The 22,326-nt window shown below is 47.1% G+C and overlaps 2 protein-coding genes across 13 annotated transcripts in view; one reads left to right on the forward strand and one right to left on the reverse strand.

The window, feature by feature from the left end:
• LOC119374178 (REST corepressor 1) overlaps positions 1 to 324 on the reverse strand; it is a 41,785-nt gene extending 41,461 nt beyond the window's left edge. For both annotated transcript variants that reach the window (XM_037644237.2, XM_037644236.2), the window contains exon 1: positions 39 to 324. In XM_037644237.2, coding sequence (XP_037500165.1) covers positions 39 to 150 — 112 coding nt within the window. In that variant the 5' untranslated portion in view covers positions 151 to 324. The remainder of the gene's footprint in view (positions 1 to 38) is intronic.
• LOC119375196 (GRB10-interacting GYF protein 2) overlaps positions 1 to 22,326 on the forward strand; it is a 676,837-nt gene that overhangs the window by 134,451 nt on the left and 520,060 nt on the right. The gene's annotated exons all lie outside the window — the stretch shown is intronic.

Here is a 22,326-nt window from a genome sequence, read left to right on the forward strand (position 1 = left end):
AGGAGACGACGTGCTGCGGCGTCTTTTTCGAGGCTCACCTTGTTCGGACTCGTCGGTAGCGCTGCCTTCGTCGGTGAGGTGCCCGTTCGGACTGGAGGTGTGCGATCGGCGGCCGATGCGAGAGTCGTCGTTGCGATCGGCCAGCACCATCTTTTTTGGCCGTTGAAGCGCTACCTCGGACTGCGAAAAAAGTGGACCGGCACGGCGAAGCCAAAACTATCCAGCAACGGAGGACTTTCCGTTTTTTCTACTCGCTTTACGAGAAACCCCGCACGCTAGACGCACTGCACCCAACACTCGCTGAAGTAGAACTGCGAGTGAGAGAGAGCTGTCGGGGCGGTGCGCATCCAAGACCACGCGCGGAAGAACATAGTTCCCTCAGAAATCGCCACTCGACTCGTTACGAGTGCGCGTCTTCCCGACTTGCTTCTTAATTTGACTTGTCCTACTTAGGTACAAACTCCACGCATTTTTCTATTGCCTAAATGCAAAACGACAATTTTTCATCTTGCGAAAATCTACTGTCAGAGATGATACTAACCCCACCCGACAGCTCAACTTGAGACGCACGAATTTTTGCGCAGATAACTTCAAACCCGCAAAAACCACGCTTTTAGGCACCCAATATGTTTTATTATTTGTTGCACACGGTTACTTTGGTCATAAAGTGCGACATAACGAAAATACGAGACCTCAATCGGGGTCCCTGCTGGGAGGTTAGTATCACACCGACTCCGTACTTTTTCCGAGCCTACAACGCAATATTCGTCCGCCTCGCTAGCGGCCGCTCCGAATTCACAATTTTTCGTCAAATAGAAATGTGTTTGGTTCGTAACGACAGATTCTGAGGCCAGTTTAGCGCACACCATGACTGCGTGCGATGTGTAAGCTGCATATTACGCGTCTGCGGGCATTCTCGGGCTGTATTGAAAGCACTAACGCTATGAGTATGCGCTGGCTTCCACAGGCGAAGTTTCGTTACTTCGCCTTGGAGACAGCAGTGGTTTTACGTCGTTATAGCAGACTTCTACTTTCGTTAGAGCCTCCGGAAGTAGTGTTCAGAGTCAGAATCCAAGCGCGAATAACTGTCACTGTCTGTAAAGCGCGCGGTGCATTTCCGCGCGGTGTCAACAATCGTGTTGCAATCACCGCGCAGCTAGCTGTTACGCAAGGTGGCGGACTTCAGGAGTGTGGGAGATTTAATATTATCTTGCGCATACGTGAACCACTCCGTTAGCATTATGCCAATTTCGTGCAAGCATCTGACGGCGTCTTCCTTCGAAGGTCAAAAGTATTTGCGAGCTGCGTTAAACAGCCTGCACATATGCAGCCGCGTTTTGACGACCGAGCGCATATGAGAGACATATGCAAAACAGATTGGGAATTGTCAGCGTATACGTCTATGTACCGCGTCCACAGGCACATACATTACACACGCGCGTCCGTGGGTGACAAAAAAACGTTCTACGATTTGTACTGCATACCATACATGGCAGCCATAAGCGGGTTCGAATTCAGGGCGCGTGAAATGACAGGCATATATCCTGGTTGTTCCCATTAGCATCGCGATGCTCATACGTGAGGAATCTGCATGCCCATTCCGGTCCAGTAAGCCAACATGAGAACAGGAATCTGAGTGCGCTGAGGAACGTACGTCGTACGATCACGGAGGACGTCATGCCCTTCCGGAACGGGACGATCGAAGCAACACGTACGCAACCACGCACCATACAGCTGAATTCGTTCTGTATATTTTGGCAAGTGCGTTGTTTATGAACAAATAATAATTAAGGAAGAAACCCCGTGCCGATTTTGTTACGTTACGGGCGTGAGCACATCGTATGTCCTGAGCTGCAAGCACACGCAAACGAATCGGATCGCCACGTGAACGGAGCGTGGAACGGTTCTAGCTACTAAATGCGTGCATGCAAACAAGACAATAACAACAAAAAAATATATGAGATGAAACGGACTTCGTGCGGACACGAGAAGCAGCGGTACATTTCAGTATGCGCAGGTCACAGTTTCGATGGACTTTTGCAACCATCATTCAAACTTACGCACTCTCAGAGCATATAGGGAGTAATCACATCTAATTCACAAGTTAGAAACACTCCCGCCAATATATATAAACGTTTCAAAGGGAGCACAAATAGGCACATAACTTCGAGCCGTTAACTGCGTACTGTTCGGATTTTTTTTTTTCTTCTAGATTGATGGTGCAAATGAGATAAATAATTGTTGCATGTAGTCTGTTTACCCAAACATATCAGGAATTATATTTTTAATTTGGCTCTGAAAGTTGCAGACGATTCCTATCAGCATATTCTTATATGAATCGAACACGGAAATGTTTCTTTCGTCTAGGTTATTGAGGCGAAAGCCTTATATGCCTCATCAAGCGCGAAAATTGACCGTCGGCGGCATCGGCTTCAAGACGAGTGATGCTAAATATCGCATCCGTTGATGACGTCATCATGACGCCACATCTCGCCAACGTTTGTGGCGTCACTATGACACTATCTGACGTCACTATGACGTCACATTGCGTGACATGCCGTCATCGTTTGACATCGCCGCTTGGTCAAGGTGGGCAGATCACGGAGGCAGTGCAAAACCACGTTAGGTACAGAAAGCTTTAGGAGGGGGAAAGGGGATCGAGGTTCGATACATGAGGTTTTTGTTGATAGGGATGAGTGCCACAAGGTGGTATTGACCAGTTTTGTGTTGCAAAGAATGAGACAATGCGAGAGGCCGAATGGTGTTTATATGATTTTCGAAGTCTGCCCGGGTGCGTTAACTTTCTTCTTCGTCGTCGGTCACTTGGAAGTAAGAGCGTACACACGTGTCATTTCACGCTCGTACTCTGGATCCTCCTCGTCAAGGGAGCGCTTCGTTAGTGAGTCTTGTGACGCGATGTCGACAACTATGCATATTGCTGCGACACTGCGACCACAGACCTATGCGGGATATCCGTGAATTCGTGCGTTCACATGTTTCAGCTTACTTGCGCCAAGTATAATTTTTAATTTCTCGCACCCCAAAGAAAAGATGAAAAAAAAAATTAAACATGGCAGCTATCTTAGCATAGGTGAAATAATCCGACGTTGCTGAACAAACGTTACAACTTTTCTATTTAATATTTTTCGTTAGAGTTACAATTTTAAGAAGTTATAATTAAGCAATACTTTTTACCAAGCTTATCGGATTGACCATTTTCTTAGCGTGTGTGAAATATTCCGACGTTTCAGAACAAGTGCTGCAACTTTCGTATGCGTTGAAGATTTTTTCGCCAGAGTTACTAATTAAAAAGATGATTAAGAAATTTGTTAATTACCCTGCTTGACGGATTGGAATTAATATCCGGACGTACTAATAATATCTAGTTTAACGTCCCACAACCACGATATGATCATGAGGGACGCCGTAGGAGGGCTCCGGAAATTTCAACCACCTGGAGACCTAAATTTAAGTACAGGGGCCTCAAACATTTTCGCCTCCATCGAAAATGATATCCTGACTTACTGCGGACGGCTCAGAACAATTCCGGGCCTATACGACACGCCTAGCGGCGCATGTGCATGTTTGTTTTTGTATTACTCTAGGCGCAAGTTGTATATACGTACACATGTACAAAATGTAAAATTTCGAGGGGGTCAGACGAACCCTTTGTACGCCACTGGCCTCGGCTTGCGAGGTTTAACGTAAGCGTGTCCTAAGTAACGCCAGGCCCTTAATACATCATTGTGTTTTCTTGAGCATGCGCTGTCGCCATAGATGGGCCTCGCTTATTGTGAACGGCGGAGATTCCTCTCGCCGAGGTGAACCGGCTCGTTTGAACGGTTCACGGATCCCCTTGAACAACCTGCGTGACGCAAAGTGTTGTTCTTTGGGGTTTATAAAAATGATACAAGCGCAGGTGGAATTAGCGTGGTATTTTGATGATATTTGCTGAACATTTAATAATTTATTCTTTTTAACAGGACTATAGCACGCAAGCAATCCGGGATGCAGATCTCCGGTAAGGAACGTGTAAGATCAGGCGACGCAGAAGCAGCTTTATTTATTGTTAGAAAATGCATCCTTATGGTTCGATCGTGGTGTTAATTTTTGCATATTGATTTAGTGTTGATTTGTGGTATATGACCATTTCATTGAATAAAAGGCAGAAAATTTTCAATTGCATATTTAAATTTCGCGCTAGGCACACCGGTGGGTCACCTCACCTCAGGAGTCTCTCATTTGATTTCTGCGGGGACGAGGCACTGGCCCATTACGGTATAGTGTTTCCTACAAAATAATGATTGTCCACAATAATGATTGTAAGAAGCTTCAGTACTCGTCACTCGAAACTCGAATCCCAGCGGCGATTTATGGTGCAAAAGCAATAGCTACACATCACGAAGGCTATGCTTATGGTGCTGCAATGTTCTACAACATGGCTGCTATGACGTCTCTTTAGCACGAGGTGCTAGTGGCGCTGGTTCACCTCTAATGATAGCTTCACCCGCCCAATACAGGTTCAGCCCTAGTGGTATACATCGTTTAAAAGGTGAAGCTGTATCAGTGGATTGATGATATTCAGTAATTCCAATCAGAAAGTTGGGCTATGAATTTATGAGCTTTCTGAATATTCCTTTTAGGAAGAAAAATGAACTGAGGTAGACAAGACATTAGGCCGCATTACAAATATAATAATAATAATAATAGAGCTTTTCCCCCAGCGTGCTGGCGCTTAGGTCACCGCCCCATTCAAAGCGGACGCTCATAGCATCTGTTCATCCATGATAGGGAGACTACATGGGCGCCATGTGATGGCGATCTCACGAGCGGCTCCGAAGAATCGGCTCGTCGAAAGTATTGAATCAGTAGTGAATCGACCCTCAATCGTCTGCTTTACCCGGCTGACGATTCACTCAGCCACCAAACGCCGGAACTCCAGACAACGACCACGGAGATTATAACAGAACTTCTAGAGTGGCGGGTGAAGCCGGCGAAACCAGTCGGCGGCCATCTTGCGAGGGGCAAGACGGAAAGCTGAGCGTGCGTATTGCGTACAGCATGATCGCGTTACGGCCGAATTTAACGGACCCATTTGCTTCCCATTTTTAGACGGAACTTCGCTTGATAAGGGAAGGTTACTGAAGCCTGTGAGGCCTGTCTGGCGAGCTGTTATTTCTTTTGTGTTCCAAGAAAGTTGGTTTTCTAAGTAACCGGCTATATATGTTCACGACTCTTATACTAATAGTTCTGGGCTTCTGGGAGGACAATTGTTACCTTCCTTTTTGAGGTCTGTACAGAATTCTCAAGGCTTATGTGATATCCACTCCATTCACGCTCACAGAAAAATGTGTACCTGTCAGCGAGAGAAGAGAATTAACACAATTCTGTTGCTTCTTACTTTTTTTATCGATGTCGGGCAGGACTCTAGAAAAAGAATAGTATGGAGCTTGCTTCACGTACAACTTCACTGGTCTTTTAAAATGATCATTCGTGTTAACAAAGGCTGAACCTCTGCCCGATTCGTTTCGTTAGCGATGTACGTGATGGATTCTGACTTTGGCATACAATAGGGTAAATATAATAAAGTGTTTGTAGCCTAATCGTCTGGCTAGTCATTGTGAAAACAGTCGGCGTCGATGTGGGATAAGTACAGGCGATAGCCGTCTTTGGAAGCCCATCCATCAGACCGAACCATGACCGAACCGCGCGCGCCCACGCTTCATGAAGGGCGCCGTCCTCAGGAAGCCCGTGGACATCCAAGCACTGTATTCACGCGATGACGAAGCAAAAATACTCGTAATGGAGTACTGACACAATTTTGAGTCATCGCAAAAGGGACATTTTTCGTTTTCCTTGGGACGCAGATGTGTTAAAGGGGTACTGACACAAAATTTCGCTGGCGAGATAGCCTGTGGGATCGATTCCCGGGAACATGCATATATATCATCTGCTAAATATCAACAGCGAATATGGCTTGGAAGGTATTTTATATTAATGTTGAAAAGTTCGCATGCGCGATCCAGCAGCATTGACACCCTTTAAAATGACCCCCCCCCCCCTACTTCCCCCACGTCACCACGCTGCGGCCGGCGGCCGGTACAAGTTATGATGACGTCATAGTCGCCATTTCTCTTTTGCCGCGCTTGCGCCAGCAGACAACTTTTTCGCGGCTGCTCGCGAGTCCGTGGCCGCGGCGCACGCGTTGAAAGTTTTGTGTTTGGCGACACTGCTTTCCCGTTTCCTGTTCGAAAGGACTGCTTGATGCGGACCGTGCGGAAGTGTGTCACAGTTCTGTGTGCTGACGTCGAGTATTGCACACGCTAAGTGGTGACAGATGTACCCGGAGCTCTCTGAAACCGAAACTGAGACTGGTCAGCAATGAGGAGCCTGTAATTAATTATCTGTCGCATGCTGCAGCAAGCGATGTGCCGTATTATGACTAACAGGCCCCCAGCAACACATCGCAGCAAGAAAACTTGAGGCCAAAATTTTTGTTTCAACAGGCCAAACTCCGGCGATTTTTCGAGGTCGATGGATCACAATGAAATTCGCTTGGTACGTTCCTTTGCACGTTTCCGTCATTCATGCCAAATTACAGGCTTGAGACATGCGCAGATTGTTTGCAAATGAATTTTAAAGATTGTCTGCAAACGCCCTCCTGGCTTCCCACAATTATTGGCATCATTGCGTCTGTGACGTCAGTATTGGTAAGGCGGCGGAAGTGACGCAGCCGAGGGCACCGCTAACTTCGGCACTTCGGCCGCTACAGCGAGCGTCTGCTGTGCACAAGGCGACAGACAGCGTTGGTTTGGCCGGCGCTTCGCTGGTCGTACCGACTGTCAGAGTTTTCATACTCCGCGCCGGCGTGACCGGCATGCCTTGCACGACTTCCGGTTCGTTCGTAACAACGTCTACGGCATACGTAGACAGTACACTCGGTTGGGTTTTGGTTTCGGTGTTGCGCTTTTTTGCTTATTTAAAATTATTCTCCAATTTGCCGAGTATTTCTGCTATCGGGCCCGTAACAGGAGCGTCTCAGGAACATAAAAGCACCATTACTTTGACATGGCCAAAAAATCGCCGGAGTTGGCCTTTAGCGCTCTCCGCACCAATGTTCGTTACTAGACTCCGCATACCTGAGTCAGACAATACGTTTAAAATATTTTACTTTCATTTTAAAGTTTTCGTCGCTGAGCATTTGCAAGCCAGCCCCACCGCAGTGGACCCTATCTCGACGAGTCAATTGTTTCGCTGAATTTGCGAATTCTGCGTCCTGCATGCAGCCTAAATCGCTGAAATCGCTGTAGGGGTCGCTGGACGACAATTCACTCATCGTTGTTTACGTGCACTACGAGCAGATGACAGATCGGCCGCTAGTACGTCGCGAGTTACTGCCTTCCCGTGACGTCAAACTGCGATGACACGTTGCCAACACGTCGCTGAAAAGCCGCCCCCTCGATATCGAAACCGAAAGTGTGCTTACGCATTCCCAGGCACCACAATACTCTTTTCAGGGTTCCGACACCAGAGTTTTTATTTGGAGCAGAAATCCGAAAACAATTAAAGTTCGTGTCAGTACTCCTTTATTACACTCTGATTCGGCCCTCAATCTTGTGCCACGCGTGAACAGTTCCATATGGCGGCAGTAGAATCGAGACTCGCTTCACATTCCTCGGGTGACCCTAATAATACTAGTTTTCATTTAAAGTTATCCCTTGCTTCTGCCTCACACGACGAGTGCGCACATATGCAATGCAGAATCCCGCCATCGCTCACAAAGATGCACGCATGTTCAGACACCAAATAACCACGGCGCGCGCGCGCGCACGCTTTTTGCCTCTTGCAATATGGCGGCGCTGGCTTCACTGACGAAACGCCTCCTCCGCTCCAGAACATTTATTATTCTTTGGCGCGATTATAGCGCGATCTTGTACGCGTTCTTAAATCGAACAGAGGCGGTCCGTTTTCTCGAGCCACACGTGATTGGTCAATGTGAGACGTGAGGTAACCTCCGAGCCTCCAAGATTAGCTCCGGCAACCGCGAGGCACGTATGCTCAGTAATTTCTTTCACTTGACCTATAAATTCCTGCGCACGCATGGTGTTGGTTTTTTGTGTGCTCAGTTTTGTTTCAATAAGCTTCACTTGTTAGACAGCGCTCGTTCTGTGAGGTTGTGCCCTTCTCGTCTTGTGTCTCCGTCTGTTCGCGCTGGTTTTCCAAGTATGCATCGTTTACAACTCGCCCACCTCTCTACCTGCACTCGTGCAAAGTACAGTAGCTGGAATACTTTTGCATAAAGGTAGCAGATACAGTAACTTCAGAATACTTGAAGTGTGATCACCGCCAAGCGGCTCCTAAGAGAGGTAGTGCATGGCCTCCGAGAGTGCTCGCCGGCGGGTTTCTTTCGAGTACTGTACTCTCGAGAGAAACTCGCCGGTGCGTAGTCTCGGAGGCCATGAGTGGTGACGCCGCCTTCCGACATTTTCGCTAGGTGGAGCTAGGTGTTGACGTTGACGTCAACAGATCGGCACGATGGTTGAGCAGAAGTAGCAGAAGCTTCCAGGTCTATTTTATGCTGATGATATTGTCTTATTTGCGGACGGTCAAGATGATATACAGCGACTGGCAGATATATGCGGAAGGGAAGGTGAGGCGGCAGGGTTCTGTTTGGTGTCGCAGAAGTCCGTGGTATGCCCGTGCCACTGTGGCGCACGTAACCCACGAGCCGCTTCGCGCTTCTTAGTATTTTGCCAGCGTCCGTGGTGTGCCCGTTTCATTGGGGCGCACGTAACCCAGGAGCCGCTTCGCCCTCCTCAGTATTTTGCCAGCGTCCGTGGTGTGCCCGTGTCACTGGGGCGCGACCCATGAGCCGCTTCGCGCTTCTCAGTCTGGCAACAGACTTCTGCGACACCAAACAGAACCCTGCCCGAGGCTCTAGGACTAGGATTTAGCGCAACAAAATGTGGATTGATGGTATTCAATGATCACGAAGACCCCGCTATTCACCTAAGAGGGGAGGGGCGCAAAGTCAGCCCCATACATTGACATAATTGGGAGGGGGGAGGGGCGCTGCGACGAACCTTGCCCCTCCCCTCCTGAAGGCGAACCCTGCGCACGCATATGTTGATCAATACTTGGTTTTGGGCGAGTTAGTTCGTTGCGGAGCAAGGAAGTACCAGCGTGAACAGACACCCACAAGAGAAACGACGCGTACTAACCAACTATAGGCGTGTCTACCGGGGGGGGGGGGGGTGGCAAGGGGGCTCTAGCCCCCCCACTGAGAAATGTTAGGGGGGCGGAGCCCCCCCCCCCCCCCCCCCCACTTTCGACAGTGGTAGTTGTCGGCGGCAGACTGGGAATACTTCAGGCAAAGTTTTACTTGAACACAACAATAACGTAATTATGTAACAAAATTTGTCCTACGATTCAGCTGTGACGACTGTCCTCCGTCATGCACTGTAGGCTCTTTGCGGTGCGGGCTGCCTATTCCACGCTTTCGCGTACTTGCGCTCGAGAATTGCAGAGGAGGCTATCGCTCAGCTGAGGCTTTGTAACATTACAGCAATCTGTCATGATTTTATTTTGTTCTGCCTGGCCTGAAATTTACGTAATCGGCGACGCAAATACGGGCGGAAACCAGTAAATGTTTTATAGCTCGATCAAATGCTCTCTTTCTTCAGGAAATTTAGTTTCTTTCTTTGAAAACGATTAGCATCGCGACTGCTCCATATATCCAAGCTGCTGTGAGTTGATGAGTGTTCAGAAGTGTCGAGTATTTTAGTTGTGCCTAGCTAGGAGAGCCAAAAAGGATTCCCACTGTGGTCTCCGATTAACCTGCTTCACCTTGCTTATCATATGGTAGCCCGCAGCGGTCGCGGCGGCTCGTAACAAGGCAGTGGAGTCGAGCACATTGAGAAGCCCTGTTTCAAGTTTGCCCCGTAACTTGATCTATACCTCACCAGGAAGATGATCAGCGTCCACGGTTTTCTGGACTAAGAAGGTTGCCCACCTGCAAAGGAGTGTGTCTGTTCCTAATAATGTTTATTTCTCTCTCTACCTCGCTGTCAGCAACGATGAGTTCACAGAATGTTGTATACGCACAAAAACAGCTAACATCGTTATACTATTACTGAAAGTATCTATTATACATATGAATCCATCTCGCCCGCTGCTACAGGTAGCCGCTGCCAATGTGATTGGCAGGCAGCCTTCTTGAATTACGTTCACAAAGAGACACTGTCTGGCTATTCCGAAAGAAATTGTTGTCAGGTGCCTTATGCATTCACTTAAGACGACTCGAAAGCGAAAGCCATCTTTTTTTTTTCTTCTTCTGAGTCGATGTATTGATTCATCCCCAACACCCTTCGAAAGCTTTCTGCACATAAAGTGGTTTTGCACTGCCTCCAAGGTTGTACCTGATTTTGCATTGCCTCCGTGATCGGACCACCTTTGACCAAGCTACGATGTTATGAGATGACGTCAGGTGACGTTAGGTCACGTGACGCCACAAAATTTGACCATCTGTGACGTCATCACGCAGTGATGTTTTTTTTGCATCACTCGTCCCCGACGCCACAGCACGCCGACGGTCAAATTTCACGTTTGATGAGGCATTCAAGGCTGAATGTTTTTTCCGCAGTCATCGTGCGAAGAACAAAAGAAGCGACTCGTGCACAGCGGGCGAAAATACGCACACCGCCCTTCTTATACTACACGCAAGATCTCTCGTAGTGGGTAAGTGGCATCAGTCAAGAAGGAAGCCTTCCGGCCATGACTCAACAGGGACAGCAGCAGCAGTCGCCTGGGTCAGAAGCGCCCCTGCCGCCGCCAGAGGAGTGGGGCGTGAACAGTGAGTTTCAAGTGACAACCGAACTGGTGGAGCTTTGAAAAAAATGTGTTTCAGTGCGCCAGTGCTTACGAGCATAGACATAGGAAAATCATCTGCCCGGACACTAGCAAGGGGTCTTAGGCTAACGTGACTCTCCGCAGGGCATTTAAACGATAAGTGATTAGTGGAATGCCTAACATGACGAAATTAAAAGTGAGCAGAAGCGGATAATACTGCTCATGCTTTCACTTGGGCGCATGTTTTCTAGAACTATGCATTGTCATTCTTTGAAATGACGCTCTAGTGCAGTAAAAAGCAAACAGCCGGGCAATTACTTACGGGGGATTTCTGTAAGTTTTACGGTCAATGATAACAGTTGTTTATAAAAAAAGATTAAGTGATTGCGAGGTCTACCTACTATAAGCGTGTAAAATTTTGTAGCTCGACAATATTTCACGTTAAAACAGTGCATGCACCACACTTAAAAATATCTAAGGGTGATTGAACATTTTTAAATATTTATTTATATGTACTGCGATCGTTCAGTTGAAAGATCATGGCAGGGTGGGAAAAATGTTCGAGAATATGTACATACATTCAAGGAAACAATCAAAGTACAATAAATAAGTACGATGTGAATATACAGGGATAAGGTTCAAAAACGCTTATTTCAATAAATTCGTAGAGTAACATAATACATAACGTAATACGCATAATACATGTTACAGACTTACACAATAATTATACAATAAAGCAAACAACACAATGCAATAACTAGTGGTGGTTTGGGTGATGCTGTTTTCAAACAACGACAGTGTGTTATGTAAAACGACATCATTTGCAAGGCTATTCCAGTCATTAATAGTTCCAGGGAAGAATGAATACTTGTAGCAGTTGATCCGTAAAGTTAAAGGAGGTTATGACTTTACTGTGTCGCTTGCGAGTTCACGTGATATCAAGTTTCCGGGCGGCCCGCGCCGCATGTTCGCTAATTGACTGCTTGCCCGCAGCCACCTTCACAGCAATGTTTTTTTTTTTTATAGTGCTCAGTTACTGCCGTCTGTGTATTTCTCGTAGCCTGAATGTTTCGTCGTCACTTTTCGTTTCAGTTCCGTAAGTACGAAATTACTTCTTTCCATTAAAACAGGAAGCAGACGTTCAGGCGGAAGTACGACAGCTTTCTAGTTCACTGTGGGATGACGCAGTTCGTTAACACCGGCGGCATCTGGCTAGTTGGTGCGACGTTCGATTTGCACAAGTCATGAAACAAGACGATTGCAGCCAAAATAAGAGAGGATGACGGAGCATTTGAATCATGTCTAATGTTTTGTTACTGGAATACATAAAGTTCGTGCAAAATTCGAAACGCACCTTCCGTGGCAGCCAGCGACAGAACTGTAGATTGTACTGGCACGTCATTGTGAATTAAGGGTTAAGAATACGTCAATAAAACCGGTAAAGAGTGAACTCCATTGGACGAACTTGTCTTCAGTGAAGCATTTACCCGCCGCGGTGGACTATAGTGGTTAGGTTGCTCGACTGCTGACCCGCAGGTCGCGGGATCGAATCTCGGCCGTGGTGGCCTCATAATCATGTCGTGGTTTCGAACGTAAAAGCCCAACAGTTATTATTATTGCACATTGCAGCGTTGTCGCCGGTGCTCGCTTAAGTTCAAAAATGCACACATGATTCTTGTGTTGCGCAAGCAATAGAATCGTGCACAGCATTCGAGAATGCACCCGTAAAGTTTAGGTGTGACTTGCACGGAATCATAAAATGTGTAACAGTACAGTCTAGTAACAGTTTTTGTCAGTAAAACCAAAACACACCGAAATACATAAACGTGCGCTTAGCGTTATGTATGCTTTCTGGCATGTAGTTACGCAGCCTGTTTCAGAGAGCGCGTTCCAAGCGCCACCTTTTCCTCACCTGGCCAGCCGTGCTTGACTGCGTAGATGCGTTTATTGAAGCTTGATCTCCTAGCTGTATTTATGCCATAGCCTGATAGGTGGGGCAAAAACAGTGACGTCACTCATGTGCGTCGTCAAAGGCGCCAATGGTGGTACTCTTTTGATAATTAATTTGTAGCGTCAGAGGCACATGGCACGCAGAAGAAAAAAATAGCGTGTTCGAGAGGAGAATTAGCAAGAATTAGACGAGCAACCGCGACGAAAATGCCGCTGGCAGTCTTGGTTGTTTAGTTGGTTTACAAGGTTTAACCTCTCAAAGCGACTCGAGCAGTGCCGTAGGAGGAGGGCTGCGGATAATTTGGACCACCTGGGGTTCTTTAACGCACACTGACATCTCACAGTACACAGGCGTCTGGCATTGCGCTTCCATCTAAACGCGACCGCCGCGCCCGGGATCGAACCCGCGTCCTTCGCTTCAGCAGCCGAGCAGAGTAACCACATGGGACACCACCGCAGTTTTCCAGTCTTTCGGGCAAAAGGTTCTGGCCCCGCCACGGTTGTCTAGTGGTCATGGCGCTCGACTGCTGACCCGAAGGTCGCGGGATCGAATCCCGGCCGCGGCGGCTGCATTTTCGATGGAGCCGAGAATGTTTGGGGCCCGTGTAGACTTAGGTGCACGTTAAAGAACCCCAGGAGCCCTCTACTACGGCGTCTCTCATAATCATCATATCGTAGTTTTGGGACGTTAAACCCCAGATATTATTATTATAAATGCTTGTGCTACGCCAGTTCCTGACACTGGCGTTAATGCGGTGGCCTGTGTGCGATGACAACTCGATCAATGTGGTACGGCAGGAAGTCGTGGTTTTGATGTTGACATCGATTAGATTACCTTGAGTGTTCTTTAGTATTGTAGTTTTAGTTTCGGCTGTAAATTAGCCACTAGGCACCTGTTTTCCTATAGTATTGCTTGAAACCTGGCAAATGGGGAAGCAATTACGAACTCTTTCGCCGAGAGTCTGTAGTCGTGCGATCTCGTCTTGTCGCTAAGCAGACTAAACTTGGTGCTTGTCACGGAGCCTTCTTGAAAGTTGTGCTCAGTGAAAAGCTGAGTGCGTGGCATTTGCTTAATGATAGTACTTTCCACATCTTTAAAATATTCTGGAGCGTAATTATGAAGCGTGACGCAAGGCTGGAACAATTTTTGAACTACGCGCTCGAGTTCTATAGCGCCATTCGAGGGAAAAGCGGCTGATTGGCGAAACAAGACGAAGGTCATTAGGGCACCTACCTTTTTACGCGTGCGATCGCATCGAATATGACCTTCGATGGTGAAGACGTGAAGAAGACGTGAAGCCACGCTCGTAGGAGAACAGAGGATTCTGAAACTTCTGAGGAGCAACGCTGTACTCTGCTTCTGCTTTCTTGCCGGGCACAAGTAAGCCAGCTCATGATCGCCACCAGCACAACGTGGTCCCTTACGCATTTGCCTAAGACGTCTGGAAAGCGAAAGCCATCCTCTTCTTCTTCCCTGTCGATTGCATCGATCCCGCCCAAATGCTTTCCGCGCCCAACGTGGTTTTGCGCTGCCTCCGGGATATGGGGCATTGGAAGCTTCCTCCACCTTTCGTGGTCATGCACTTCCTCCGTGATCGGCCCACCTTTGACTGAGCGACGATGTCACGTTATGACGTCATCATGGGATGATGACGTCACAAACATTGGCTGTCTGTGACGTCATGATGACGTCATAAGGAGACGTATCACGTGATGACGATTTGCATCACTCGCGGACGCCACTGACGCCACCGACGCCGACGGTAAGTTTTCGCGTTGTTTGATGAGGCATCTGAGGCTTTCGCCTGAATAAATAGTTGTTTTACGTGAACTAGCTAAACCATTCTTTGCAATATTCAGATAACCAACATTCAGAGATGGCGCATGTGCGCAGGTACACCCGCCGCGTGTCGGGTACTCGAGAATACGTCGCCCTGTGCACCTTCACCTACTGCTTGCCCGTGGGTGCGTTCGGCGTCGCAATCCTCATTATCTACGTCTTCATCGGTACGGCAGCATATTCCGGCATTTCCATATGTCGTTCTCTTCAAAACTGGAAGAGAACATCCAGATGTTACTATACGTTGGCCATGCACCGAAACGAGCCTGTTCAATAAGCCTCGGCAATAATTTCGCATATCTGCAGGTGGTTATCGCGTAACCTTGAGAGAATCTTAAAGCAGTCAAGTGGCAAGTGGGTCTTTCCAGCTGTTCGAGAAATGAAATGCTGCAAATCAATGAAAAAATTACGGCTAGAGTGCCAGAAAAAAGATAAAGAATTACTTTAGTCATATGCTCGGTAGCCTACTTGTGCCGTACTGGCCCAGAGGGGCGTTACAATGATGGCAGCATCGAAGCACTTCATGCAAACACCCGAGGTGGGAAAACAACGTGTCCTGACTTTGTTAATGAGAATCATTTGAAGTACGCACAACGAAAGTAAAAAAAAAAAGCAGAGCGCGTCAATTATTGAATGTTTATTCACTGAATACAGAAATTACAAACGACACGAAAGTGCGCCAGTTGTTTTCTGGCCGCTTTATTGTTCTTGTTTTATGTTATGAATTGTGTATAGTTAAGTTCATTAATTCCCCCCCCCCCCCCCCCCCCCACACACACACACACAAGCTGCGAATAGACGCTTAGCTAGTTGAATTCTCAGAGTTTATTCAGGGTGCAAGTGGAAGAGGCCCAGCGCGGAGTATTTGGGTGCATAACGTATTCTTCGCAGAGTTGTAATGCACAGGAAAGCAATAAAAGTAAGATGTTTGTCTGATAAAAGGCAAGAAAAGAAACACATAACTTTCACAAGCTTTGTGGCACTAGCTCTTAGCGACATAAGGCTATAGCGGCGAGGTTAACATCTCGCGACCCCACGATAGCGAAAAGGGTTAACGAGCCAATCGCCTCCGTCACAGGTAGTCCGGCTCATGACGTCAGTCTGGAGTGCGCGCCCATTGGTGCAGGCTTGTGCGCATCCGCCTTTGAGGAAAGAATTTCGCGTAGTTCTAAAGTTGTGTCTGACTATAGTGAATGATTGTACAGTATAGGGAGGCTAATGAGGATTAAGTTGAATGAAGGAAAAAGTTTAGTTAGTCCCGTGGATAGGTAATTAAAACCTAATAAAAAGGACTACTTACACTCTGAGAGCACAGAAAAGTACCACAGGTCTGCCGTAAGTGAACATAGGAAAGTGACGTTCGGTGGTCAGGCAGTAAACAAGTGTTAGGCTAGGAAGGACTACACTTACGACGTGTCATTCTTAATACGGACTAATGAAAGTTCTCGTTAGCCCGCATAATGCCTATAGCTTCGCTGCAAAGAGAGCTAGGAAGACGCAAGTTTTATAGAGACCGTGATGATATCACGAGTAAGTACTTCGTGATAGCAATGCGCATGTTTCGAAGACGTAGTTTGGGACTTGGTCCAAACCTGGTCCAAACCGTAAATGTCCGCGATTCGACCGTTGAGCTGCGGCCACACGCCAAGATAAATAAAAGCTTTCATCGAATCAATCGACATACAGGTTGTTTCGGAACGTGTGTCCGAAAATGTTCTAAAGTACGGAAGACCAGACGTTTGCGCACTTTTTGTGGAAGTGCTCTGGCCACAGCGGCACTCAGTTTCAGATGATTCGGGGTCAAACTGTAACGGTCACTCAGAGAAAATCGAATATTTGACATCTAAACCAGAACCGAGAGGCGCTCGAACGTAATTGAAGAATACAAGTTATTCATGCAGGCTTTAAGGTTTGCCGCAATGCGACGGTATTGAAACTGGCATGCAAATTTCTCACAGGTTGTTGAAACTCGGCTAATTTAGCGGGGGAAACTGGAACCGAATTGTCAAACAGCGCATGCACGTGCAGCGACCTTCGCTGATGCCTAGTGTGGCATCAAGTTTTTTTTCCCTCACATTGCCGGGCGAGGGTGAGCAACAGACGTTGTCAAGCCACTCTTCGGGCAAGCGCAATAAAACGCATCAACGAAAAAAAAAAAGTTGCTGCTTCGTGAAATCAGGCGGACTTCATCAGTGTGTAAAACTTTCGCAAGTCTCGAAACGGGTACAGATGACCCATATTAGGAACTCCCATTATTTTTCTAGCGGCACCCTAATCTGGTTTAAAAGTTAGCGTATTTTCGTTGATTACCATTGAAATCTCACCTCAAATAATTTTAACGTGCCTGCTGCCGTGATCAAAGCGACGCCCAAAATATGTGGTCTCCTGTATTTTATAAGAGTATTCGGACACATGTCCCGAAGCACTTGGTACAATCAACGTTTGAGACCGGGATAATTAAAAAATTATGATCTGTACGCTAATGATCTGTACGCTTTTTTCTGTATCAGAAAGAAAGAAAATAAACCTCAAACTATCGTTTCAGAGGAGACAGGAATCTTCACGACGTTACGAGGCCGTAAGTGCTCCCCACGCGTGCGACTTCTCCCGCCTTCGCTGCACGTCACCGATAAGATAAGGCTGTTGCTGACTCGTGAATGGTCATGCGTGATTTCAGGCATAATGACAACACGTAAGTACCTCATACGCCTGTCGCCATACTTCTGGTGTGGATACAGAAGGTTGCTACTAGAACGTGTCCGCTATGCGCCGAACATCCCACGTATACATGGTGCATGGTCCATTTGGTCTCTAATCTCAATCGAAAATTAATTCATCAGGCTAGGCTGCTGACTAGCTGACAGACGCGGTTTCGATTCCGGCCGCAGCGATCGCATTTCGATGGAGGCGAAATGCTAGAGGCCCGTGTATTTACGTTTAGGTGCACGTTAAAAAAAAAAAAACCCAACTGGTTCATATTTCTGGAGCCCTCCACAACAGAGCGCCACCTAATCATATCATGCATTCGGCGCGTAAAACCCCACAAATAATTAAGCGTTCTTAGTGGATTCAGCTGCAGTGAAGCTGCGGCGCACAGCTGTGTACACGGAGGTTACATTTCGTTACTTCGGTTACTGCAGGAACAAGTCCGCTATGCGTTGTTGGAGCCTGAAGAGTTCGGTTATAGTTAATTTGGACGAACAGGCTGGAAGAATCACAGTTCCAAAAGTAGCTAGCACTCATGCGAATTCGCTTGAGTGCTAGCTACGGCGGTCGTCTTTAAAGACGACCGCCGATGCACGGAACGTTTGCAAGAAAAAAACTTGGAGGACGCTTGAGCTTCTCCTTCAAGAGTACGACGGGATAGCATAATCGGGTCCCGTGCGCATTGCCTCCAACCGTGCCGCAAGGAAAGGAATGTTTATGTGCGTAACATTGGCCGTTTCAAGCTATCCTAGGATGCCCAGTGCAAATGCAGCGGCTAAGTGGCCACTACATCATAATTCTTCCTTTTGCACACTGGCGAAGTACCCACTACGCGTAATGCTGCATGACACTGTAATGAGCGGGCAGCTTTAAACCAGCATCTCGTTGCGCAATTCACGTGTTTTGACGCCCGGTGTTATTCTACGCTTCTGCCACACGATATTCTTATATGACATCACATTCTTATAGGGTTACGCAATGGCGTGGCTCCGTGGGAGAACACCTGCTTGACACAGAGGGGATCTGGGTTCGATTCTCACTCGAGCCGAACCTTTTTTCTATTGTTTATTTATTTGAATCTATCGTGAATTATCGCTGACGGACAACGCTGATATTTCGCTCGCAACCAACGACGCCGACACCGCAATTTCTGCGAAACGATCGCTTTAACGCTATCGCTTTACTATGCGTTTTTTGGTGGCATGGGCTGCTTTGCGTGCTTTCATCCATCGAAACTTTTCGCTACCTTACACGCTTGGTAACGCCCGCTTATACGCACACTGGTACTCAATAATTACACAACAATAAGTAAGCGTTTTTGTAGCAATGACTTTTCGGTGGTATATTGAACAGGAAAACCACTGAGTATATTTAATCAAGCTCAAGAGTTTTCGCCAGGTGATTGAAAACCCGTAGTTCCGATAAATGCTCAACTGTATTTTGACCACAACTGAATAGTCATTGTTTATAAGGGCCAGCGTATTACGCCTCTTGTTTCAGCCCAGCCGCTAACAGAGGGTAAGTTCACCTTCGGACTTCTTTTCCTTTACCTACCTTACACTGCTGCGTGAGTCGAGCTGAATCTCCGCAGTACAGAAGTCAACTCTACTGGATCGCACCCGCAAACGATACAATTCACGCCAAAATAAAGGAAATTGGTTAGGTCATCCTCATTTGTTAAGCAAGTCAACGACTATGAGGAGGAATAAGCTGCGGTCGCCACTTCAGTACAACGCCTCTCCTATCGAGATTCCCGGCTCTCATTAATGAAAAGGCACTGGTAGAAGAGGCTGCGAAACATTTCAGTTTGCCCGTTTAGTAGCTATATTGCTAAGTCTTGAGCGATATTTAGGATTTATTTTCAAGCCAAATTCAGAGGGAATATGGGGTGCAAATCAAAATATCGGCTTTTTATCATACTTGGGGGTAATCGCACTTTTTTAACGTACGGGAACTGACTGAATACACCACAAACTGCTGCTATCCCATTCTTTGTGTATATATGTGACGGAAACGTCTGGAAATAAAACAGTTGTTAGTCTGCGGTATGTGTTTGTGGTGTATCCAGTCAGTTCCTGTACATTGAAAGAGCGCGATTACCCCCAAGATGTACAACGCCCCTGTAGCTGCTCTTATGGCTTTTATCATAACACACATATATATCATAACACACAATATAACACACACACACACACACACACACACACACGCACACGCACACACAAACACACACACACACACACACACACACACACACACACACACACACACACACACACACACACACACACGCGCGCGCGCGCGGATGCTTGAACATATGGAAACACAGCGCAACCACGACGCGGACCAAGGCGCGCTCCTCAACGCGGTTGCGCTGTTTCAACATGTTCAAGAACTGTCACCAACTGGCCCAGCTCTCAATTCTCCTATACTATAGGATGCGCTCGTTTTGGGCTTGGTGGAGGACAAAATATTTCTACATGAACATAGATGGCGCCTTATGACACTCATAGCAGAACCGCCACATCCATCACGAAGGACAGCCTACAAAAATGGTGGAAAGTGACGCAAACCCGCGCGGCTAAGCAGTGGCTGTGCAGATGTGCTCTGTTTTATTCCGGTCATTTTTTTATCTGTTCTTTCTTTCTTTTTTTTTTCATCTGTAGCTAGTATTATTCAGCCTTTGGGCTAGGACGCAACGTTGGATCCGCCAGATCTGAAGGGTGTAGCCACAGATAATCAATAATCTTCATCGGCATCAACAGAAATTTAGTATTGTCAGACTCGTCGGTTCGTTTGGGGCTTTATACAGCTGATAAAGCTAAGATCTGGCCTGGCATTTGTTTTATTTTTTTTATCAGCGTTAAGAACTGCATGCATATTCATTATTTTCTTAGATGATAGCCATTCCTTGGTCTATTCTTAGAATGCACACTTGGTCCGCTGTATTCGCAATCGAGAAATTAAATTTTTTAATGCAGATAAGGCATCGTACAAAATGAGTGACCTTGCATGACCTTGTGGAAAGCATCCGATAGAATGCTTCGCATGAGTATGGCAAGCTTGCTCTGTCAATTGTGTTTCTGTGTTATTCTTCTCTAACTAAGAGAAAATAAACTACTTTGTGCGTAAACTTTGTAGAACATTAATCTATAGCCTTCCTATGGACTGCTGCAATAATGTATCGAAAATAAAAGTCCGGTCCGAAGTCCAGGAGAAAATCAAAGGTAGAGCACGAAATCGAGTTGCATCGGTGAGTGTGACCTTGCAGCGGAGGAATAATGAGAAGGTCATTGCGTTTCTGCCCACCAGTGTCGCCGTGCCTGGAGCAGCCGTTATGGGCTCCTTGCCTACGCAGTACAGCACAGTCTGGCAACGCAGGCCTGTTCTACTTTGACCATCGCATCCAGGAGTGCGCAGTCAAGGAGCAGCTGCCCATACCGTGCCTGCACCAGACTCCCATCATGTTCGGCACGCAACGCGACTGCATCATGACCTGCGGCGGGAGACCAGCGGGCGGTGCGTTTGCGTGGATGTTGTTATTCAATTCTGCGGCACTGTGTACTTGCACAGTCAATGTCAACTTTGAGCCAAACGTTGCTTAGCTAGGTGCCGTCAGTACATCGTGCCATGTCGATATCCCGCACGTGGGCAAGCCACGTATGTTGCGATTTGGTAGGTTTCTTTGAAAACTGGAACTCTTGACACAGCATTAAACGGCATAGTTGCTTGAAAATGGGCCAATTCGTTCGGATTTTAATCTTGAGACCAGTCGGCGTATATAGAGAAAAAAGTTACGGCGACATGTAACATAATGCCTTAGTGAAAGGTTCATCTCAAATGTTTTAGCCCAGCCGGTGTTAATTTGGCGGGAGAAGATTGTTTTGACTCTTCGGACAGTACGTCTACTTGAGCAGCTGTCTTAGTGAACGGAAAGATCGTAAAGGAACGAATTAAACTTCATGGGGCCACAGCGACTTGTTTTCCTAAATACCAGATTTGGCTGTGGAAAATTAAGCTGTCGCTGTTCTCATTCTATTTTATTCGTCTGATCCGAAACCACTGTTCCATTTCTACCGCTTTGCTACCACACGAATCTTCGTATGCCGCTTACCTCGCACTTGGACGGTGCTGTACACAGTGTGCAACTATACTGGTAAGCCACTGGCTATGTACAGGAAATACGACTTTGTTCCCTGCACACGTTCAACTATAGGTACGTATTACTGTGTGTACCGGAATACACAACTTGGGCACGCGTATGACGCATGAAATGCTTCTACCTCCCGTGGCCTTCAAGTGACGTCGAGCCAAATGTCAGCGTCGCTATCCGGGCACTTCAAACAAGACATCCTGGCATTCAGTACGCGGACTACGTCACTGATAATGACTCATCGGAGGTGAAAAGGACTCCCTAATAAAATGAGTCGTGAAGGGAGGCGCCTTCATGTCGCTCGAGCTCTTTGCGCAGCACTTGCTCTGTCAATGAAGCGAAGGACCACGGAGGGACAATGTCAGCATTAGCAAAATATGTTTTGAAGTTCAGCCCGGCGGTCGAAGCTTCAATGCGATACGCCGGGCTTACGTGCGGCAGCGCCGAATGAAGTCTCTTGTGGCCCGCATACTGTATTTGCCGATGAGGAACCGGCTCATGCAATCGGCGATTCATGTTCCTTTTCTGTCATCCGTCGATCCGGGGTTTTCCGCAGCTTGAGCTTGAGCCTCGATGTTTGCAGTATCGCCAGAAAATGTAACCTGCTGCATTTGCATTTGCTCTGAATAGTAATTTTTAGAAGCCGAATCTCCGAAGCGCTTTTCGGTTTTAGTAACAAATTTCGCTGACGTTGGCAAATTCCCTCCGTCGTTTTCAAAAATACGAAGACGTGGTTGCCTTCAGGAACAAGGCAGTATCAGGAACAAGGAGCTCAATCGTCTTTTTTTTTTCGGCGATTGCATGCGTAGAAAACTGCTCAGAAATAATA

The sequence above is a fragment of the Rhipicephalus sanguineus genome, chromosome 11 (genome assembly GCF_013339695.2).
Source record: "Rhipicephalus sanguineus isolate Rsan-2018 chromosome 11, BIME_Rsan_1.4, whole genome shotgun sequence".
Taxonomy (NCBI): Eukaryota; Metazoa; Arthropoda; class Arachnida; order Ixodida; family Ixodidae; genus Rhipicephalus; species Rhipicephalus sanguineus.